Genomic DNA, 19,219 nt, shown 5'->3' with positions numbered 1-19,219 from the left:
TATTATTTATTATTATTATTATTATTATTATTATTATTATTATTATTATTATTATTATAGTAAACACTGATCAACATCTGATCAGATGCTTTGATTTCTTTGCTTGTGGTGCTTTAAAAGTCAGATTTGTGCAGTCTGTGCCCTGTGTGTAATTTTAGTAGGATTCGGGTTGTCTTTCTCTACACTGATTAAACAAAGTACCCCTCCTTGCTCGAGTGCTCCTAGCCTCTGTTTATCTATCAGAGCAGTAATTTAGCCTTGCATTTACACTTGCCATGGTTGGTGGTGGCAGGCTAGTGATGGCAGCGGAGCTATTGCTATATTATGGGCCACTACTTTTGGTTCTTTTAATTGGATCCAAAGGAAACCAGCCCAACTGCCTCCCATTACCGCACCCATTACTCTCCTTTAAATGACCCTGGCTGTTTTGCTTCGGACTGGATAATAAATGCCTCCATTTTCCCTTCCCTGTGGCTTTTATTTATCCTTCAAACATTGGCGAGGCCTGACAGGGGGGCTCTCAAGCTGCTCTTCACTTGCATGAAGGGGAAATTAGCACCTTACGTTTGTGTTTGTACAACATTATTTTCTCAGCGGCACATTCTCCCAAGTGTTTGCCGGAGGCCTGAGCTGGAGAAAATGTGGGAGATTGCTCTGAGAGTTTTTTTTATTTCAATCGCAATTGAAATACAGTTTTCATTTGAAATTGAAAGAAGATTTCTTTTGGAGGCAAGAAAATGAGAAAATGATTTCCCTCTCTTATTTCTCTGCTGGTATCATCTTCACACATGACTGACAGACGCTGGCCAGATGTGCAGTTAGCTGGGCCAGCTGTCTGGTCCTGTGTCTGGATGGTATCTGGGTGTGCAGTGTCTACGGGCACAGAGCGGCCCGTCACTCCTTCACCTGCTGATGTGTATTGTCAGGTGAGGGTGTCTGGATCGCTGCTCTCTCAGCGCCGCTTCCTGTTCAACTTTGTCAGCTGTCAGACCGTCTTAGCGGGACGGACGTGACACTGAAACAGCCACAGGTGCTGCCATGGGCAACCCTTTGATCCACCTATTGGCTTGCCTACAGGGCCCTAAATATGTTGTGGTAAAGTAGAAGCGCATTACTTATTGGTAATTGTGTATTGTTGAAAATTAGCTGTAAATGTGTCATGCTACTGATTCTTAGTGGCAGTAATCCGTAGATTGATACGATCATAAAACTGTACACACTATCTCTGAGGGTTTAATAAGGCACAGGCTTTTCTTATTAAAATCTTAAAATAAAGTTTATTATGGAAATTTCCTAGAAAATGAATTGATTATTTATTCATGATCCTTACATTTTTATTTTAAAGTTCAATCGCAATTTTATTCTATTCTATTCTACTATTTTATGTACCCAGTGTAGAAGACAACTGCATAATGCATGCAGTACCAGTGTTCGCCACTAAGTGGCATTGTTCTACCAGAATTCCTCTTCGCTACAGCCCTCATAAAAATATGAGTTATTATATTTGTGTACACTGACGGCAGGCCAAAATAGCTTGTTGTGGAACACACACACACACACATATACGAGCTCTTGCAGCACACACAGAGTCGCACACATGCAAGGACACAAACACACACAGGCACACGCACATGCACACTGTAGGAGGCATAAATCTGGGCCTAATCGACTCTCCCCAGCCGCTTGGTCCCTGTAGACACAGTAATAACAACCGCACCACTGGCCTGTTCCTGCCCAGCCCTGACCTAATGCCAGACACACACACACACACACACACACACACACACACACACACACACACACACACACACACACACACCGGCTCAGACACTCCCGCTCAGACACATTTGATTTTTACTCAGAGATGGCATATCTACTTTCATATACATCATACTGCAGATTTCATATGATCCCCAGGGGCTGCGAATGGACCGAGGGGCCCTCGTATAAGAAGACATCTCACTCAGTGGATCACTGAGAGTGTTTAGTGTGTTTAGTGTTGGTTGCTCTGCCCTAAAACTGGAGAGGGAAAAGCACTTATGGCTCCCCTGTTTTTCTATAGTATGAATGGCTTCAGAAGGCTGGCTGCTGTTCTTGGCAGGCCCTCTCCTTCTCCCCGGCACCCGCGCTCAAACATCGATGTAACATCAGAAGGAAGCCTTCGCGGAAATTCCACATGCCAGCATGTTAGGAAGACATGGAAGTCCATCAACACTGACCTCTGTTTGTTGCTGCTCGCAGTTGTAGCCGGATGGTTTTTAATCTGCTCTTTTCTCATCTCCTCTCCCCTTGGCTAATTGGTCGAGGGCCTGTTGTACGTTGGAGAAGAAAATTGTATTCAGACAAAATTGAATGAACCTAACCTCCTCTTCTCCCTTTTCATACAATTTTTCTTGTTTGATTCTCATCCAGTTATAACGGCTCTCAAAGCCGTCAAGGTTTTATAAAATATACCTTTCTGGTTGGGCTGTATGTGTTGACCTGTGTGTAGGTACTGTATGTCTGTGAGCGTACAGAATACTTTTTTCATGCACTGGTTCGTACCTTGATGAGGGAATTCATGTGTGTGTGTGTGTGTGTGCGTGTGTGTGTGCGTGTGTGCGTGCGTGCGCGTGCGTGCGTGTGTGTGTGTGTGTGCGCAGAGTGCACATGACACCCTTGGCTCCAGGCTAGAGCTGAACCTTTGGACCATATCCTCGGTTCAGGATGCCGGCAGTCATTGCTCTAGTGTTACTTTTGATCCTATTCATTCCATATGCCTGCCGCTCTGACACATGTGGAGCGCGGAACACATTCTTTGATGACACGCTCCCTTTCATGACTTAATTTCCCCCGTCGAGCGGGACAATAATGAAGATATCCATGCGGCAGACTCTCTTTATATGGTAAAAATGATAAAAAAAATAAAAATAAATACATTAAAAAAAAGAAACTCGTACAAAAGGACACGATGATGCAAAGCGACAGGAAGACAAATGGTCACACCCGTGACCAAAGACACGCACACACACACACATTTAAACTCATAATGGGAGATTAGGATAGCGGTGCATGGGCATGCAGTGGGCTTGCCAGTCTATTTGGGGGGGCATAGATTGACAGTGGTAATCCCTGCCTTTATCCACAGGATGACACAGAGAAACGGGATAAGCCCCTTGTCTCCAATTTCAACAAACACACCTCACATCACCTCGCTGGGTGTCCGTCTGTGTCCACCCCGCTCAAACTGTCCTTGTTCACCCCAGTCTGCCTTCCTCGCTTTTCATCTCTCTTGTTTTTTTTTCTTTCTGTTTACGTCTTTATTTGTTGACCGACAAACGTCAAATATTGACGACGTATTTCTCGTAAGAATGGTTACTGGGCACCCCTGATCGCCGTCCTTTCGCGGTTCTGTGTCCTGCTCCAAATGGAACTGTGAAAAACGTCCTGCTTGTCTGCCCTCCTGCATTGCTTCCATACCTTTGCCATTGACACCTCTTTTCATCTCTGTCCATCCATGTGTCCGTCCGTCCGTCCCCGGCCCCGTGTGCCTGCCCTGTGGAAGAGGCGGTGATTCTCATCCTCCAGCCTCACTGAGGTAGAGGCCATGTTGTCGCCTGGACCCCGCTCAGTAGATCTTGTAGTCTTGTAGTTTAGTTCTCCTATCAGTGAATAGCAGTATTCTCCCTGCAGTGTACTCACCAGTCACTTTAAAATAGACATATAGTCAATCTGTCCACCTGTCGAACTTGCCAGTGTGGCAGGATGTTGTGTGTGCGTGGGTGTGTGTCAGTGCTACTGGAGCATTAATTATTGATTGTAGACTCTCCGCGCATGCGCCGGCGCTAAGTGTTGCTAAGCGAGAGCTTTGACCCGCTGAAGTCCTTAGAGCGAGAGAGAGAGAGAGAGAGAGCGAGAGAGAGAGGAAGAGAGGGAGAGACAGAGAGAGAGAGAGAGAGAGGGAGAGAGAGAGACGGGCAGAGCTAGAGAGAAAGCCGATAGAGCGTCATGGAGGCAACCTGAGGGAAAGAGAAAGAAGTAGAAACAGAGAGCGATTAACAGAAAATAAATAAACACAGGGGTGGACGCACCTGACCTCCAGCTGAGTCAGTGGACCCAGGCGGCTAACGGTCGAGGTGGGAAGCGGGAAAGTAGCCAGAAAGAGAGAGAGAGCGAGAGAGAGAGAGAGAGAGAGATCAAGGGTTAGCGATGAAGAGGAATTTCAAATCCGCTGCAAAGCATCAAACTACTCATGTAGATAGAAACAGCTGAGGAGACCAGAGACAGAAATCCATCTTAAAAAAAAAAAAATATATATATATATATATATATATATATATATATATATATATATATATATCGGTGATATTGAAGACGGCAGGTGTTAAGGTCAGAGGAACCGCGAGTGGAACACTTGAAACGAGTGTGGCGAGCGAGGCGTAAGGCGGTAAACAGAACCAGGGTCCGATCCGACTCGTCCGGGGGAGTTCCGCCGTCCGTCGCCAGTCGCCGTGCGCTAAGATGATGAGTCGTCAGGCTTATTTTTACCGGGTTCCTCCCCAGGAGCTCCACCGGCGGAACCAGCTCCAGGCCGAGCCAGCCAAAGCCCGGGCTCTGCAGACGGTCATTGACATGAAGGTAGGACCACGCCGACGACCTCAGAAACGCCCCAAACACCACCGTGCTTACATAGCGGCGGTTGTTCTGTATTCTCGGATGGGGAAAAAAAAACAACAAACATCATCTCCGGGGGCCGTGTTTCCTGGGCTCGGTCACTGCATCTGGGTTCATCCGGGTTTTTTCAAACTTGTTTGGAAAACAGCGAAATATGGTGTTGGTGGGGCCTGGTTGCGGAAGTTAAAGCCAGATGTCTAGTTCTTACAGTTCTTACAGTTTAAATGCCAGCGCCGTGGTCGAGCTTGATGTCTCGTTTCGGGCAAAGAATATTATCGATCGTTGATTGATCGACTCTTGCTGCGTGGAGGATTTGGTTAAGGAGATCCGCGGAAACCTTCACACACACACACACACACACACACACACACACACACGCATGCTTATTCACAAACATGCGCACAATGTGTCCAAGTGTCTGGATTGGGTCCGTGCCCAAGGTAAGTCCATTATTGGCCCGTGTACGGTAGAGCACTTATTCAATTTGTTTCAAATGTCACATATGGAAGCTTTCACTCTCATCTCAGCCCTTTGAAGTCACCGAGAGCCGTGAAAAATACTGTGGAATCCATGTGTGTGTGGGTGTGTGTGTGTGTGTGTGTGTGTGCGCGTGTGTGTGCGTGTAAGAGTGCATGTGTGTGTTCGTGCGCGTGTGTGTGTGTGTGTCTGCGTGCGTGTGTGCGTGTGTGTGTGTGTTCCTGGGCATGCATGCATACACAGCCACAAATACACACACACACACACGCACACACACACGCACACATGCAAACACACACACACACACACACACACACACACACACACACACACACACTGTTCTTCCAGGACATGTTTGCGAAATAACGCAAACGTGGTTGTTTTACAGCAAAACCACAGTTAGTTTTCACACATACTTGCGTGATTCGTCCGCCCACAAACTCCACGTGTGCTAAGCCTGGACCTGGGATCTGGGATGGCTTTGAGTCGAATGAATGCGTTTAAAGAGGCCAAATGAAACCTGACTAGAATAATAAGTACACCAATAAGTCAAAGGGAGAGATTTTGCAGCGTTATTAGACACTTTGTTTGGACGTCGGAGTGCTATCCTAACCCCTGTGTTGCATCCTGCGTTTCAGAATACCAATCCCCCTTTCTGTTTTGATCCAGATGTTATCTGGCAGGTACGGTTAAGAGTGGCTGCTTTCTTTTTTGCTTCTTCTTCTTCTTCTTCTTCTTCTCCTACGATCCTCTAATCCACTGCACGGGTTGCACATACACCACATCTCCTTTTGTCTTTCGCAATTCCCGTCTCAATCCCCCTCCCCGTGTGTGTTCCCGCTCCACAGGCATTCGGCTTAATTAATGCTTTTCTATAGGGTTCGTGCGTATGTGTATGCGTATGTGCGGACCAACACACACCTGCGATGTGTTGGTCTACAGGATGATGCACGGTGCCGCACGCACGCCGGTGTGCACGGTGAGGTGAAAGTGCAATGGCGGGGGCGTGCATGTGCGTACGCGTACGAGCGTTCTGGTATACAGGGCCGCGCACTCTAGGCGGGGCTGATTGTCAGGGAGTTCTAATAGAGGTCAGATGCTTGCATGTTGCCTGTGGTTTCTGCCGATGCCATCATGCGATCTGCTTCCATTTATTCAATTACCTTTCCCGTCTCTTCCAAGGTTTACCATTTAATGTACGTCTGAACCTATGGATCTAAACAACCCCCAGGACCCGTCCATGACAAACCCTTCCATTCCTTCAGAGATACGACACGGTGGAAACGTCCAGGCGTCCCGCCTGCCCCAGTGCCGCGATCCTCCAGGAATAAATTGTGTCCAGAATCACTGACGAGGCGACATAGGCCGCCGGGGGTGTCCAACCGCAACTCTTTTCAGTTGAAAGAGTTTGTTATCTCGTGCATGGAATTTCACCTAAAGCCAAACCCCCTCAAATTGTTTGAGGGGGTTTCTCATCCTCATCGCTCATCTCTAAACCTTTTCACTTCGCCCGTGTTCTTTAACCTTATTCCGCCGCAACCGCTGAAAAGTTTTTAAGCACGCCATCAAACAACCGATACAACCCAATTAGCCGGCGGTGTAGAGCGTCCTCTCGGAGCCGCACTGATCCCGTCTGGATGTTGTTCCTTGCCCACTGTTGCCGACGCAGGACACCAAAATGTCCTCCCTGGAGAGGAACATCCGGGACCTCGAGGACGAGGTCCAGATGCTGAAGACCAGCGGCCTCCTGCACCCGGACGACAGGCACGACGAGCTCAAGCACGTGGAGGTCTACAAGAGCCACTCGAAATTCATGAAGAGCAAGGTAGAGCCCCACGCCTTTCGGCGCCTGCATGACTCGGCGCCCGCAGCCCCGTTGCGTGCACGCCGCCTGTCTCTTCTGCATGCTCAGGAAGAGTCAGGAATTTGTCAACAGAGCCATGTTTGGTCTTCACAAACTGCATGTTGCACTGTGTTGCGTTCTCCCTGTGGAGATTCTCCGGGCGCCATCCACAGATGTTTATTTTTAATTTTTTTAATGTTTTCATGTTTTCCACTTGTATTGAGGGTTTTTCATTTTTTTTATATATATATAAATATTTGATATTTGTTGAACGTGATGCCCAGAACCCAATACTGTTGTCCTATCTGTGAAGTTCATCGGCCCGGGTTAGCTTACAGTGCACAGTGTCTGGTTACTGTCCTGGCAGGAAGGGCTTCAAAGATCCCCACTCAGGTTTCCCCACTCCCGGGTTTTATACTGGTCTCCTCACAGTAAAACCATACACATGTACTCATACACACACACACACACACACACACACACACACACACACAGACACACACAGACACACGTACACACACACACACCCACACACACACAGACACACACATACATATAAATAGGCCGATGGATATGTGCATGGGCTCCACGGTTAAAAGTCTAAGGTTTCACAGAGTTTCTTGCTGAGTGTCTGTGATGGCTGGGGTCGGCGCTCTCTTCGGGGACCATTCGTCAGCGCATCAGGGAAGTTCCCGATGCAATCATAAAAGGATGTTTTTCTATGAATGGAGCCCTGACAGATGACTGTGAGCTTACAACAGCAGAGGAAAGAGCTCTCTCCTCACCCACACCAGCCTGGAATGATATACATCACAGCCACGGCCCCGGCCGGCTCTCGCTCTCGCAGGCTTCATATTTCCACGTACAGTCACACAAAAACATGCACTTAGAAACACATGAAACACACACCTGGGGATCACAGGTAGCTCCCAACATTTTCTTTGACCCGGGGTAAATCACGCACAGCCACCGAAACACACATAATGCACATACAAACACGGACGGACGCACACACACACGTTCCTATAGGACACATTTATTCGGATTTATTGAATGTGCTGGTGGCGGATACACACACACACATAGGCACACAGGTGTGTATTCCCACAGACATGCACGTGTACAGTAAGTGCATGTGAATTGTGTATGTGTGTGTAGGTGGTGGTGGTGGTGGTGGTGGTGGTGTTCTTTCAGCAGCGGCGGAGAGGTGCTGTGGTGAGGCTGCGATAAGGGGAAGAGCAGCGGGACGCTATCTCTGCCGTCTCTGGTTTCACCTCCTGGCTTTGATCTGCTCCGTACGACATGAGAAAGTAGCTCCGGAGAACATGGGAAAGTAGCTCCGGAGAACATGGGAAAGTAGCTCCAGAGAACATGGGAAAGTAGCTCCAGAGAACATGGGAAAGTAGCTCCAGAGAACATGGGAAAGTAGCTCCAGAGAACATGGGAAAGTAGCTCCAGATAACATGAGAAAGTAGCTCCAGAGAACATGAGAAAGTAGCTCCAGAGGACATGGACACGCCCGGCGCCCAACGGGAGGGACAAACCTTAAAGGAATTGTTCAGTTTTTTTTATTTATTTTTTTAAGTTTTTCCTCTTTTATACTCACCCCTCGTGTACTAAGTGGCGTCCAGCCTTTTCTCCGTACCGGACGCACGGGCTCCCCTCTCCATCAGGGGTTCAATGCAAGTAATGGGGAAAATATTTCAGAAACATAGTTATTATGTACAAGCAGTCGGATTTTGCAAGACTGAGGGGTCATTTTGAAGTAAAGTTTGCCGGTTGTGTTTTCACCGCTGTGCCACAGTGTCATTACTGGTTTTAAACTAGGATGGGCGACCTGCCAAATTGTTCAACAAGAGTGCAACAGTCAAAGAAAAACTTTTTGGGGAATTTTTTTATCGTGCCCTGCGTATTGTTTGAATGTGATGATCAGATGGTCATCTTCAGCAAGTCCTATCAATATTTGTGGCCTATATATATTATATTATATATTATATTATATACCGCAATAATAATGGCACTCTTTGATTTTAGTGCAGCAAATAATGAAAACATGCCAAACCTCAAGGAAATTGCGTCCAAAATAACACACATTGCTGAATAGCCATTTCAAGCGTACAATTAAATCCCTGCTTGATGAAAGGTAATCCAAGCTTTCAGAGAGCAGCTTGCACACAAACGGAAATGCTGTTAATATCATATAATGATTCTTATTATTATTATGATTATTATTATTGTTATTTTATTCTTTTATTTTCCCCTAGAAGCTCAAGGCCAAAACTGAGCTTCTGAAGGGCCCAGAATTTGCTCCCACTTTTCAGCAGGCTCTCCTCCAGCGCGGGGGGAATGTTATTCAGTCGTACTGGTCGAAGGTTTCACTGCTGCCGAAGGGCTCCGGCGCTGCGCTGACGTCGGCGTTCCAAAACACCGGCGTGGTGGCAGGAGTTGAGCGGCTGCCGTGTTCCTGTCTTTGTGTCTCTGTAGGAGCCGTCATGGTCTCCGCCTCTGTCTCAGATCTCCGTCAGACCGGCCCCCACCTTCCTCCTCCCCACCCAGCAGCCCTGGAGAACAGAACACACTGAAGTACACCCCCCCCCCCCCCCCCCATTCAGCCCTATCTCTCCCTGTTGTCTCTCTTTTAAGGTTTTTTTTTTTCCCACGCATTCTGATTTCAGGCGATTGCAGTCTTTCTTTTGTCGCGGTTTAATAAAAAAATCGGACCCTCTCCCCCGCATTGTTTTTTTCTTAAAGCCCTTTCCCCTTTCTCACACCCTCCCCCAACGAGTCAGAGTTGTTTCTCACCTTGCACTTACAGTCCTTTTTCTTTCCTTTCTCTCCCTTATTCGTTTTTTTCTTTTTCATTTTGTCATGTCTACCCACCTCCTCCTCCACTCACCTCTCTCTCTCTCTCTCTCTCTCTCTCTCTCTCTCTCTCTCTCTCTCTCTCTCTCTCTCTCTCTCTCAGTGGAAACTGATTGGCCCAGGTCTGGTCCAGTCAGAATTCTCCTGTAATGACGTACAGCCTGCTCAGCACCACAATTAGACAAATCTCCCTCAGAGTCAACCTCGCACATTTTTGGCACCGTTGCACAGATGACAATCTCCAGCGCATATCTAGCCCCGGCAGTAGAAAGAAAAAAAAAAGGGGGGGGAAAAAGAAAGAAAAAAAAACAAAAAAACCCTCTTCTGGTCCATTTGATTTCCTTTGTGGTTTTCTGTCGTTTTTCTGCATGGCCCTTTTCCTTAAATTACACAATTTTGAAAAACGATCTGTAATCTGCCATTTGAGTGTACTATAGCTTCGCATAACTCGACGTCTCCCCGTTCACATTTTCCCCCTTACTGCATCGGGCTGTTTGGGGGGGGGGTGGGGTGTATCCACAAGATCAACAGTAGGAGTCAAGGAGGTTAAAGAGTCTTTCAGGTTTTACTGTATCTTTCAATGGGCGTGTGCTTGTGTTTTCCTACCCAAACACCGAGACATTGACCTGGCTCCTCACTGACCTTCAGCCACCGTCGCTGGCTTTGGCTCAAGCAAATACGAAGCGTCTGGCGTCCATTTTTGACATTGGCGTCAAGTGTTTCTCAAAGTCTGTGCACGACGGTTGGGCGTGTGCATGCATATCCGTGTGTGTGTATCGAGTTGAGTTTTATTTTATTTTTTTGTGTAGCAGCAGCCATTGAAAGCGCGAAACTTCTTATGAAATAACAACTAATGTGACTTTTTTTTTCCCCTTCTAACATACTCTTACGTGTGTGTTTTTTCGGGGCGCGATGTGCGGTCTTCAGATAGAGCAGCTGAAGCAGGAGCTGAACAAGAAGGAGGCGGAGATGCAGGCCCTGCAGACCAAGCTGGAGACGATGACCAACCAGAACTCTGACTGCAAGCAGCACATCGACGTGCTGAAGGAATCTCTCAACGCCAAGGAGCAGCGCGCCAACACGCTGCAGACCGAGGTCAGTGGGGGACGATGGCCATGAATATACAGTACTGGATACGCTCACATGCACGCGCGCACACACACACACACACACACACACACACACACACACGCGCACACACACGCACACACAACGCAGGCACAGAAACGTACATTTTTCCACTGCCATTGTAAGTTCAGAAACACAAACACCAAGACAACCTTCTCTCTCTCTCTCTCTCTCTCGCTCTCTCTCTCTCTTTCTCTCTCTCTCTCCCTCAATTCAGTTCAATTCAAAAGGCTTTATTGGCATGGGGAAACATACGTTTACATTGCCAAAGCAAATCGAAAGCAAAAAAGAAGATATAACATGAAATATATATATGAAAATATATCGTACAATCAAAACAGAAAAAATGACATAATGCAATGAAATATATATACATATTTTTTTTATGTTTCAGTTAAAAATATATATATATATTTAACCCCCCCCCCAAAAAAAATACAGATAAAGTGTAGATAATCTAAAATTTTAACGGATGAGTTTAAATAAAGTAATTTAGAAATATATTTACAGAAATGTGGGGGTAACCTAAAAAAAAGCTGTTACTGTTGAAAATAATATAAATCTCTCTCTCTCCCTCTCTCTCTCTCTCTCTCTCTCTCTCTCTCTCTCCCTCAATTCAGTTCAATTCAAAAGGCTTTATGGGCATGGGGAAACATACGTTTACATTGCCAAAGCAAATCGAAAACAAAAAAAGAAGATATAACATGAAATATATATATATATATGTACAATTAAAACAGAAGATAATGATATATTGCTATGAAAAAAATGTCATATTGCAATGAAATAAAATTATAATTTTTTTTATGTTTCAATTACACCCCCCCCGCAAAAGAAATATACAGATAAATGTAGATAACCTTAATTTTTAACGAATAAGTTTGAATAAGGTCATTTAAAAAACATGTTTACAGATATGTGGGGATAACCAAAAAAAATGCTGTTGCTGTTCAATACTATATAAATCTCTCTCACTCTTTCTTTCTCTCTCTCTTTCTCTCTCTCTCTCTGTGTCTCGCTCTCTCTCTCTCTCTCTCTCTCTCTCTCCCTGTGTCTCCATCTCTCCCTCTCTATCTCTCTCTCTCATTCGCACACACACACTCAAACACACATAAAGACACATGTACACACACACACACACACGCACTTACAAACAAAGACAAAGAAGCACACACACATGCACACACACATGCAAACCCAAACCAATGAGTAGATAATAATAACTGTCTGAGGATGCAGGGCAGATAACCACATTCTCTCACCCTCTGGCCACTCCTGGTCTTTCACGGCTTCCCTCCCTTCTCGCCTTTTGATGTTTTAATGCTGTAATCACTAAATTGGCCATGTTCTGTCTTTCCATGGGTCCCGTGGGTGTGTATGTTGGGGGTTTAATCAGTCAGGAGCCAAACAAGGGGTAAACTTGCAGCATTTGAGCCCCATAGTTTTGCCTCATCACTGTCATGCGGTAGATCATCGCTTGGAGGTAGGCTGGCGGGGCGGGGCCGCTGAGATTTTGGGGGGCGGACAGGGTGGCAGCTAACCTCTTTCTCCGTCCTCCCGTGGAAGTGAAACTGATACTGAGACGTCTTTGTGTGCGGCAGCATAGAGCGGTTCGTTAACGATGTCCACTCTTCATTACAGGAAGCAATTTGGGCCAAAATTAGGTGTAATTGTCTATACATGTGCAAGGAATTTCTGCGCTCACAGTAAACCGAATACATCATACCCGAAGGAGTTGGCTTTGAGTGGGTGGATGTGTGTGTATGTTTATGTGTATGTGTATCCATCAACTAACGTCAACTCTCTCTCTCTCTCTCTCTCTCTCTCTCTCTCTCTCTCTCTCTCTCTCTCTCTCTCTCTCTCTCTCTCTCTCTCTCTCTCACTTCCGCACACATACTGTACATGCATGTACATTCTTTTTCTCTATCTTTCTACATCTCTCTCCCTCTTTCTCTCTCTCACACACACACACACACGTGCTCTCTCACACACACACACACACACACACACACACACACACACACACACACACACACACACACAGAGAGACACATACTCTCACACACACACACGCGCGCGCACTCTCACACACACACACACACACACACACACACACACACACACACACACACACACACACACACACACACACTGTCAGTGGTGATTGCTTACAGTATGTCTCATCTCCAGTCTCATGCAGTATTTTCCCGGTGAGGAACCAGCGTTTACTCCTCTACTTGGGAGCAGCTATAAGGTTTCCTGGGTTAAGTGGTCGGAGCAGGGAGATTTGGGGACTGCATTCCTTCACTGACTGTCAATCAATGTGCTACAAACGATAACCACCCTTACAGGACCCCAGTCTTTCTCTGAATCCTTCCTTTCCCTTCAGCTCTCTCTTTCTCTCTCTCTCTCTCTCTCTCTCTCGCTCTCTCTTTCACTCCCTCTTAACTCCCTATTTCCATCCTCTTCTACTATTACGCCTCTCTTCTTCTGCCTGTTCAGCGCTTCTCACTTAATTTGAACCTCCCCCACTTCAAAATTCCTCCCTGTCTTTATACGTGTGTGCGTGTGTGTGTGTGTGTGTGTGTGTGTGTGTGTGTGTGTGTGTGTGTGTGTGTGTGTGTGTGTGTGTGTGTGTGTGTGTGTGTGTGTGTGTGTGTGCATGTCTTTTTGTGTTTATGGATTTGTGTCTGTGTGTATTCTATTTTGTGCGTTTTTATTTTTTTGTGTGTGTGTCTCTGGTTTGTTTGTTTCTGTCCATCTCATCAGTGTGTCTCATCCTGACTGACAGTAATTGGTCCAGCAACCCTCTTCCCCCAGTGCCTGACTGGGTCTCCTTGGCCTGTGGAACAGCATCTCCTCACACATGCTCACCTCAAAACGCTATTCACTTTGTGGGGGGGGTTGGTGGGGTGGGGTGGAGGACAGAGCAAGTACTGTAAGCAAGGGAATGAGAAAATGGAAGAGTATTTATTTGTCAGTCAAAGTTAAGGGCAGCTTCTAAATGGGGGTGATTGAATGCGTCGCCAGATAGCTGGAAAAATGCGGGGAAATTGTGTGCGTGTGTGATTGTGAGCATGTGTGTACGGATAAATGCGTGCGCATGCATCTGTCAGTGGAAACGTTACTCCTTTATGACATTGAGTGTGTGCATTTGTCCTGTGTGGGAGAATGCAGGGCTGTAACCATACACCTGCAGATCGGGTCACCAATTAGGAACCTTCCTACATATTTTACCAGTGACAGTGACACAGAGAGAGCACAGAAGTATACACACACACACACACACACACACACACAAGCGCAGACACACACGCACACACACACACACACACACACACACACACACACACACACACGCACACAGACTGTGATATTAATGCAAAATACAAAATGTTGGATTCTGAGATAAAGATGGAAGCCTATGATAGCTCTCACAAATCCCAGATCTGTTAATGGGAATTTGCATCGTTAGAAATATTGATGTTAATCCAGCTATAAAAAGAAATAACTTGAGGTAGTACAATGGCCGAAGCTACTCAAAAGGAGAACTATGCTGATTATACAGTTACCAGAACGACACAGAGGGGAAAGATAATGTAAATAGTTCTTTCATATATTAACAAGTTTGAAATCATCATCATCATCATATCAAATTGTTGCAAAATGTCCTTATTATATCTAAAATGGACTTAATTCCTGTCCCACTAACAATATGCTTTCAGCACATAATAACATAGAATAACATGCAGAATAACACAAGCCAGGTTGGCAATAAAACATTTCCTTTCGGGACGTCTTGCGTTCTCTTCCATTAACTCTTCATTTCGAGGCGTCTGCCCCAGAGAACTCCATCGTGTTTTCAGCTGGACGTGGAACAGCGTATTAAACTCATACTGCGACCCGTTTCAATTTTACCGCGCCTTCGGTAAGAAAAAGATAGTGACAGGGAGAGGAAGTGAGAGAGAGAGAGAGGGAGAGGGAGAGGGAGAGAGAGAGCGATGGGACGGCATAACAACAAAATGAGGGCAGGGAGGAGACGTAGAGAGAGAGGGAGAGGACGGAGCTGCATGATGGATAGAGAGGGTGGAGCTCCGGTGTCAGTGAGCGATGCGGCGGTCCGGCGTGCTGCGGTTCCAGCTGCTGTTTGTGTTGTTCTTTCCTTGTTCTCCTGGCTGATGGATGGTCCACGTATTTAGTGAGGCAAGAAGACGTGGCCTCGGCCCGGCCACGGCTCCTGCCGCGCTCTCGCTCTCTCCCGGCGTCCATCTTTCTGCCTCATTCCCCTTTGCTGTCTTTGCTTTCTCCTTCTTCCCTTATTTTCATCCATCATTATCTCGCGTTCCCCTTTCCGTCTTCCCTCTGTTTTCTCTGCGCGCTCGTGCTCCAAACATCTCTGTTTCTCTTTGGTTTAGCTCAACCCCTTTTTCTCCCTGTTCCTTTCTTCCCCCCTCCCCTCCCCATATTTCTCCCTTTTTCTCCGCCGAGTCGTGGTACGGCAGAGGGCATACGAGGTCTCCAAAGCAGGTGAGAACTTGATGAACTCGCTAAAAGGCTACAGTCAAAGTGCTTGGCGTAAACAAATGGAAAACGCTTCCCATTATAGGCTGACCACTAACCGTCCAGTTCGCAAAAAAACAAAAAACAAAAAAAAAAAAAACCCTCTGGACCTGTGCTGACGAATCCTGTTGGCCGGACCCGGTCCCCTCTGTTCCAGACCAGATATAATACGACCGCACGAACCAGACTGACCACTAGCCGACGACCATTCCCAGGCTCGACATCCCAGTGTTCCCGGGTTCCCTCATTGGTGTGGTTTGGGATGCGATGTTAGCGGCGGGGTGTCAGCCCCCCCCCCCCCAGAACAAACATGGCGCGGTCCAAAATAAAGCCCCCGCGTGTTCTTCAGAGGCCATGTGGAAAAGCCATAAAGCCGAGTTATAGGGGTCAGAAAGGAGGTGGGACATTTAACGGTTTACACAGGGAGGGGTGGGGCGGGGCGGGTTAAACATGTGTGAGCGCTGAGACACAAAAACGTACCCGCGTGCGCGCATTTGAACGCACACATTGACTCGTGGGCGTGTCACAAAAAAGTGAGGCGTTCAATGAGAAGCCAGCTAAGGTAAACATGTTTGGGGAAAGATGGACGTGGAAGAAGGCTGCGCCATGTTTCATATACAGCACTGCGACAGGTGTGCAGGCGACTCCATGGATTGAGTGCTTCAGCTCCTCTCTCGCTCTCTCTCTCTCTCTCTTTGCCGCTTTCTCTGCCTTCTCTCATTTCCTCCTACCCGTACCCCCGTACTTGCTTTATTTTTATACACTTTTCTTTATTTATGCGGGGATTGAAATAGCGCCTCTGAGAATACACAAACACCCAGGCAAAGGGACAAAGATCAGGCAAACATGCGCGCACGTACGCACGCACACACACACACACACACACACACACACACACGCGCACGCACACATATTCTCCTCATTCCTCTTCTCTCCTCTTCCTCCATACACTCATCACAGAAACACAGCGAGGATCACAGCCCACTGCTTGCATTTGGAAGCAATTTCAGACCCAATGCACGCACACACACACACGCGGGTGCGCACACACACACACACACGCGCACACACACGACGCAAGCATGCACTTACATTTTCACAAGAACAGCCGGCAGCCATTGGAATATTCTCTACATTTCATAGCGAACAACAAGATATAATCTGTTGTTTCAAGTGTATCGCTGCTCAGAGTTACTCACATGAATCATTTTAACTGGAGCTGAAAATATTTGACCCTGTACAGTATGCAAATGCCTGAGAGACTTTAAAGTAGGGCTGAGGTCTGAGCGAAGAACACAATTGAGACTCTACTCTGGATATTAATCGGCGCAGGTCAAACAGGATGCTACCTGAGACTGGGAGAGCCCCGCGGGGCCCCGGAGGATTTGGCCCGAGCGATCAATCAATTAGAGAAATAAAGAATACGATTAGGATCCCCTGCCCCGAGCGGTTTAACTCCCCTGAGCTCGTTATGAACACGCACGCACGCACACACGCACACACACACACACACACACACACACACACACACACACACACACACACACACACACACACACACACACACGCGCACACGCACACGCACACACACACACAGTGGTTGTCTGTTGTGTGTGGCTTTGACTGCATATTGATGCATCAACTACAGTGTATTTCCCTTATTTCCTCTGCATGTACTAGTGTGTTTATCTAAATATAGAGAATATCACATCGAGGAGTTTTTTTCGACTTCATGATCTCAAACTTAGAAAACTCCACTCATCTGGTGAACAGGATAATATGAGGCCACTTTTTCTCTGTGGGTGGGACCGGGGACCGTGGGGAGTAAAGTGGCTAACTAGCAGCTTTGTTGTTTGATTTTAATTTTCTCCTCAAAAAGACTTTGACATTGATTTGTTAAAAAAAAAAAATAGGTTGACGGCGGTGCACGTCATGCGGTGATACCTTTGTACGCAGACCCCACCACACTGAATCAGTGTAATTCTAAGGCAGCGTACCATTTATTTGGTGTTGAATACACCGTGTCAATAAGAGTGTTGTGTGTGATTCTATTATGGGATTAGAATTTGTTTCGATTCGGTTCATATTATATTTTATGACGGACTCCAGGTTTTGCAGTAGTATGAGAGGTAATATTTAAAAATGAATCATTTGAGGAGGGGAGTCGATGGGGGTTCAAATCGATTATAGAGGGAATCACAACTGATGGAAACGTTCTAACCCTAATTGCACTTTTACCCCCCAAACAAAAAGCAGCTTCATCCACAGGACCTGAAACACCCAAACTGAAACACATTCGTATGTCAGTGGGCATGGGATGGCCGGGCAGCCTGGCCCACTAACAGATGAACAAACAAAATTAAGTGATGGGTTAACTTCTTGATCAATTGCGGGTTTCAGGGATTTGGACAGCGGCGCTGCATTCTCCACATGCTTAGCAGAGTAGCCGCTCAATGCGGTTTGACAGGAAATGGATTCCCTGGAAACAGGATGGAGCAACTGGCGTGCAGCGCTGGAAATGATGAGGAAAAATAATCAAAGAAGGAGCAAGTGTTAATGAGGGGGAACGCCTGCAGCGTCTCTTCTTTTATATGTGTGTGTGTGTGTGTGTGTGTGTATGCAGGAGTATGTAATGATGATGGATGGAGGGTGAAGGAAGCAGTGAGGCAGCTGTGGTCAGTGTGAGGTAGTGTGATGTAATGTGATTCTGAATATATATATATATATATATATATATACACACTGTATATATATCTATATCTATATGCACAGTATATACAGTAGATATATATAGATAGATAGCTAGATAGACAGATAGATAGATATAGATACGTATATACTGTATATGTGTGTGCGTGTGTGTGTGTGTGTGTGTTATACCTAAATACTTCATGCTTCTGCTAAATAGATGCATAGGTTGACAACGGTTATTTTCTCAACAGGTAGTAAACATACGTGTGTGTGTGTGTGTGTGTGTGTGTGTGTGTGTGTGTGTGTGTGTGCCTGTGCACGCACGTGTGTGTGTGTGTGTGTGTGTGTGTGTCTCTTCTTTCTCCATCTGCGAGCGTTTCCCATGTTTCCTACGTAGCCTGTGGGCAGACAGCTGTGTTTCCATGGTTTCGGCACCACACTGGGGCGTCGCAGGATGGGCCGGTGCCCCACGCTCTCCCCCGCGGGAAGTGATGCAGTCACTGCAGTACATCCTCTTATTATCTCAAACCGGCCCGTGACTTTATCCGACTATTAGGCGGTTCCCAGTCGGAAGGGTGAGTGCCGTCTTATCCGGAGCTTTGATGACACACCTGGAGACACACCCAGCCCAGTCCCCGGGACAAGTAGAACCTTCCTGGTATCTGCGCAGATCACTCCCAGTACCGTCTGACGTCATGTCTGCTGCAGACTAAGTCCTCTGTCTAATGGTGTGTGGGTTTGTGTGTGGTCACGTCCTTCCTCAGAGAGTTGGGTATGAAAGGAATCCTGACTCACTCAAGGCTTCGGCCATCTTTTTATCCGGGCATTGTTTATTTCCTCATGAAAGCAACATCCTTACTGTCGAATAAACATGAACATCAAGGCAATCAAAATGAACAAGAATGTCTCGCGCTTTCCAGAAATGTCATCGTTAACCCGCGGGCCTCCTCGAGTGGAAGGCCTGAAAGGCTGATGAACAGCATGAAAAAGGTAAATTGAGACAGA

At 46.6% G+C, this 19,219-nt stretch overlaps 1 protein-coding gene across 1 annotated transcript in view; it reads left to right on the top strand.

The window, feature by feature from the left end:
- Positions 1-19,219, top strand: part of LOC307241186 (ERC protein 2-like) — a gene marked incomplete at its 5' end in the record, with an annotated part of 125,583 nt that overhangs the window by 9,483 nt on the left and 96,881 nt on the right. Inside the window, 3 exons of the mRNA XM_080015222.1 lie at positions 6,800-6,955; positions 9,458-9,556; positions 10,763-10,930. Of these exons, the coding sequence (XP_079871348.1) occupies positions 6,800-6,955; positions 9,458-9,556; positions 10,763-10,930 (423 nt within the window). The remainder of the gene's footprint in view (positions 1-6,799; positions 6,956-9,457; positions 9,557-10,762; positions 10,931-19,219) is intronic.

This window comes from Zeus faber (assembly GCF_960531495.2).
Source record: "Zeus faber genome assembly, chromosome: 15".
Classification (NCBI taxonomy): Eukaryota; Metazoa; Chordata; class Actinopteri; order Zeiformes; family Zeidae; genus Zeus; species Zeus faber.
The sequence above is the reverse complement of the archived record's forward strand: the minus strand, read 5'-3'. Positions and strand labels throughout refer to the sequence as shown.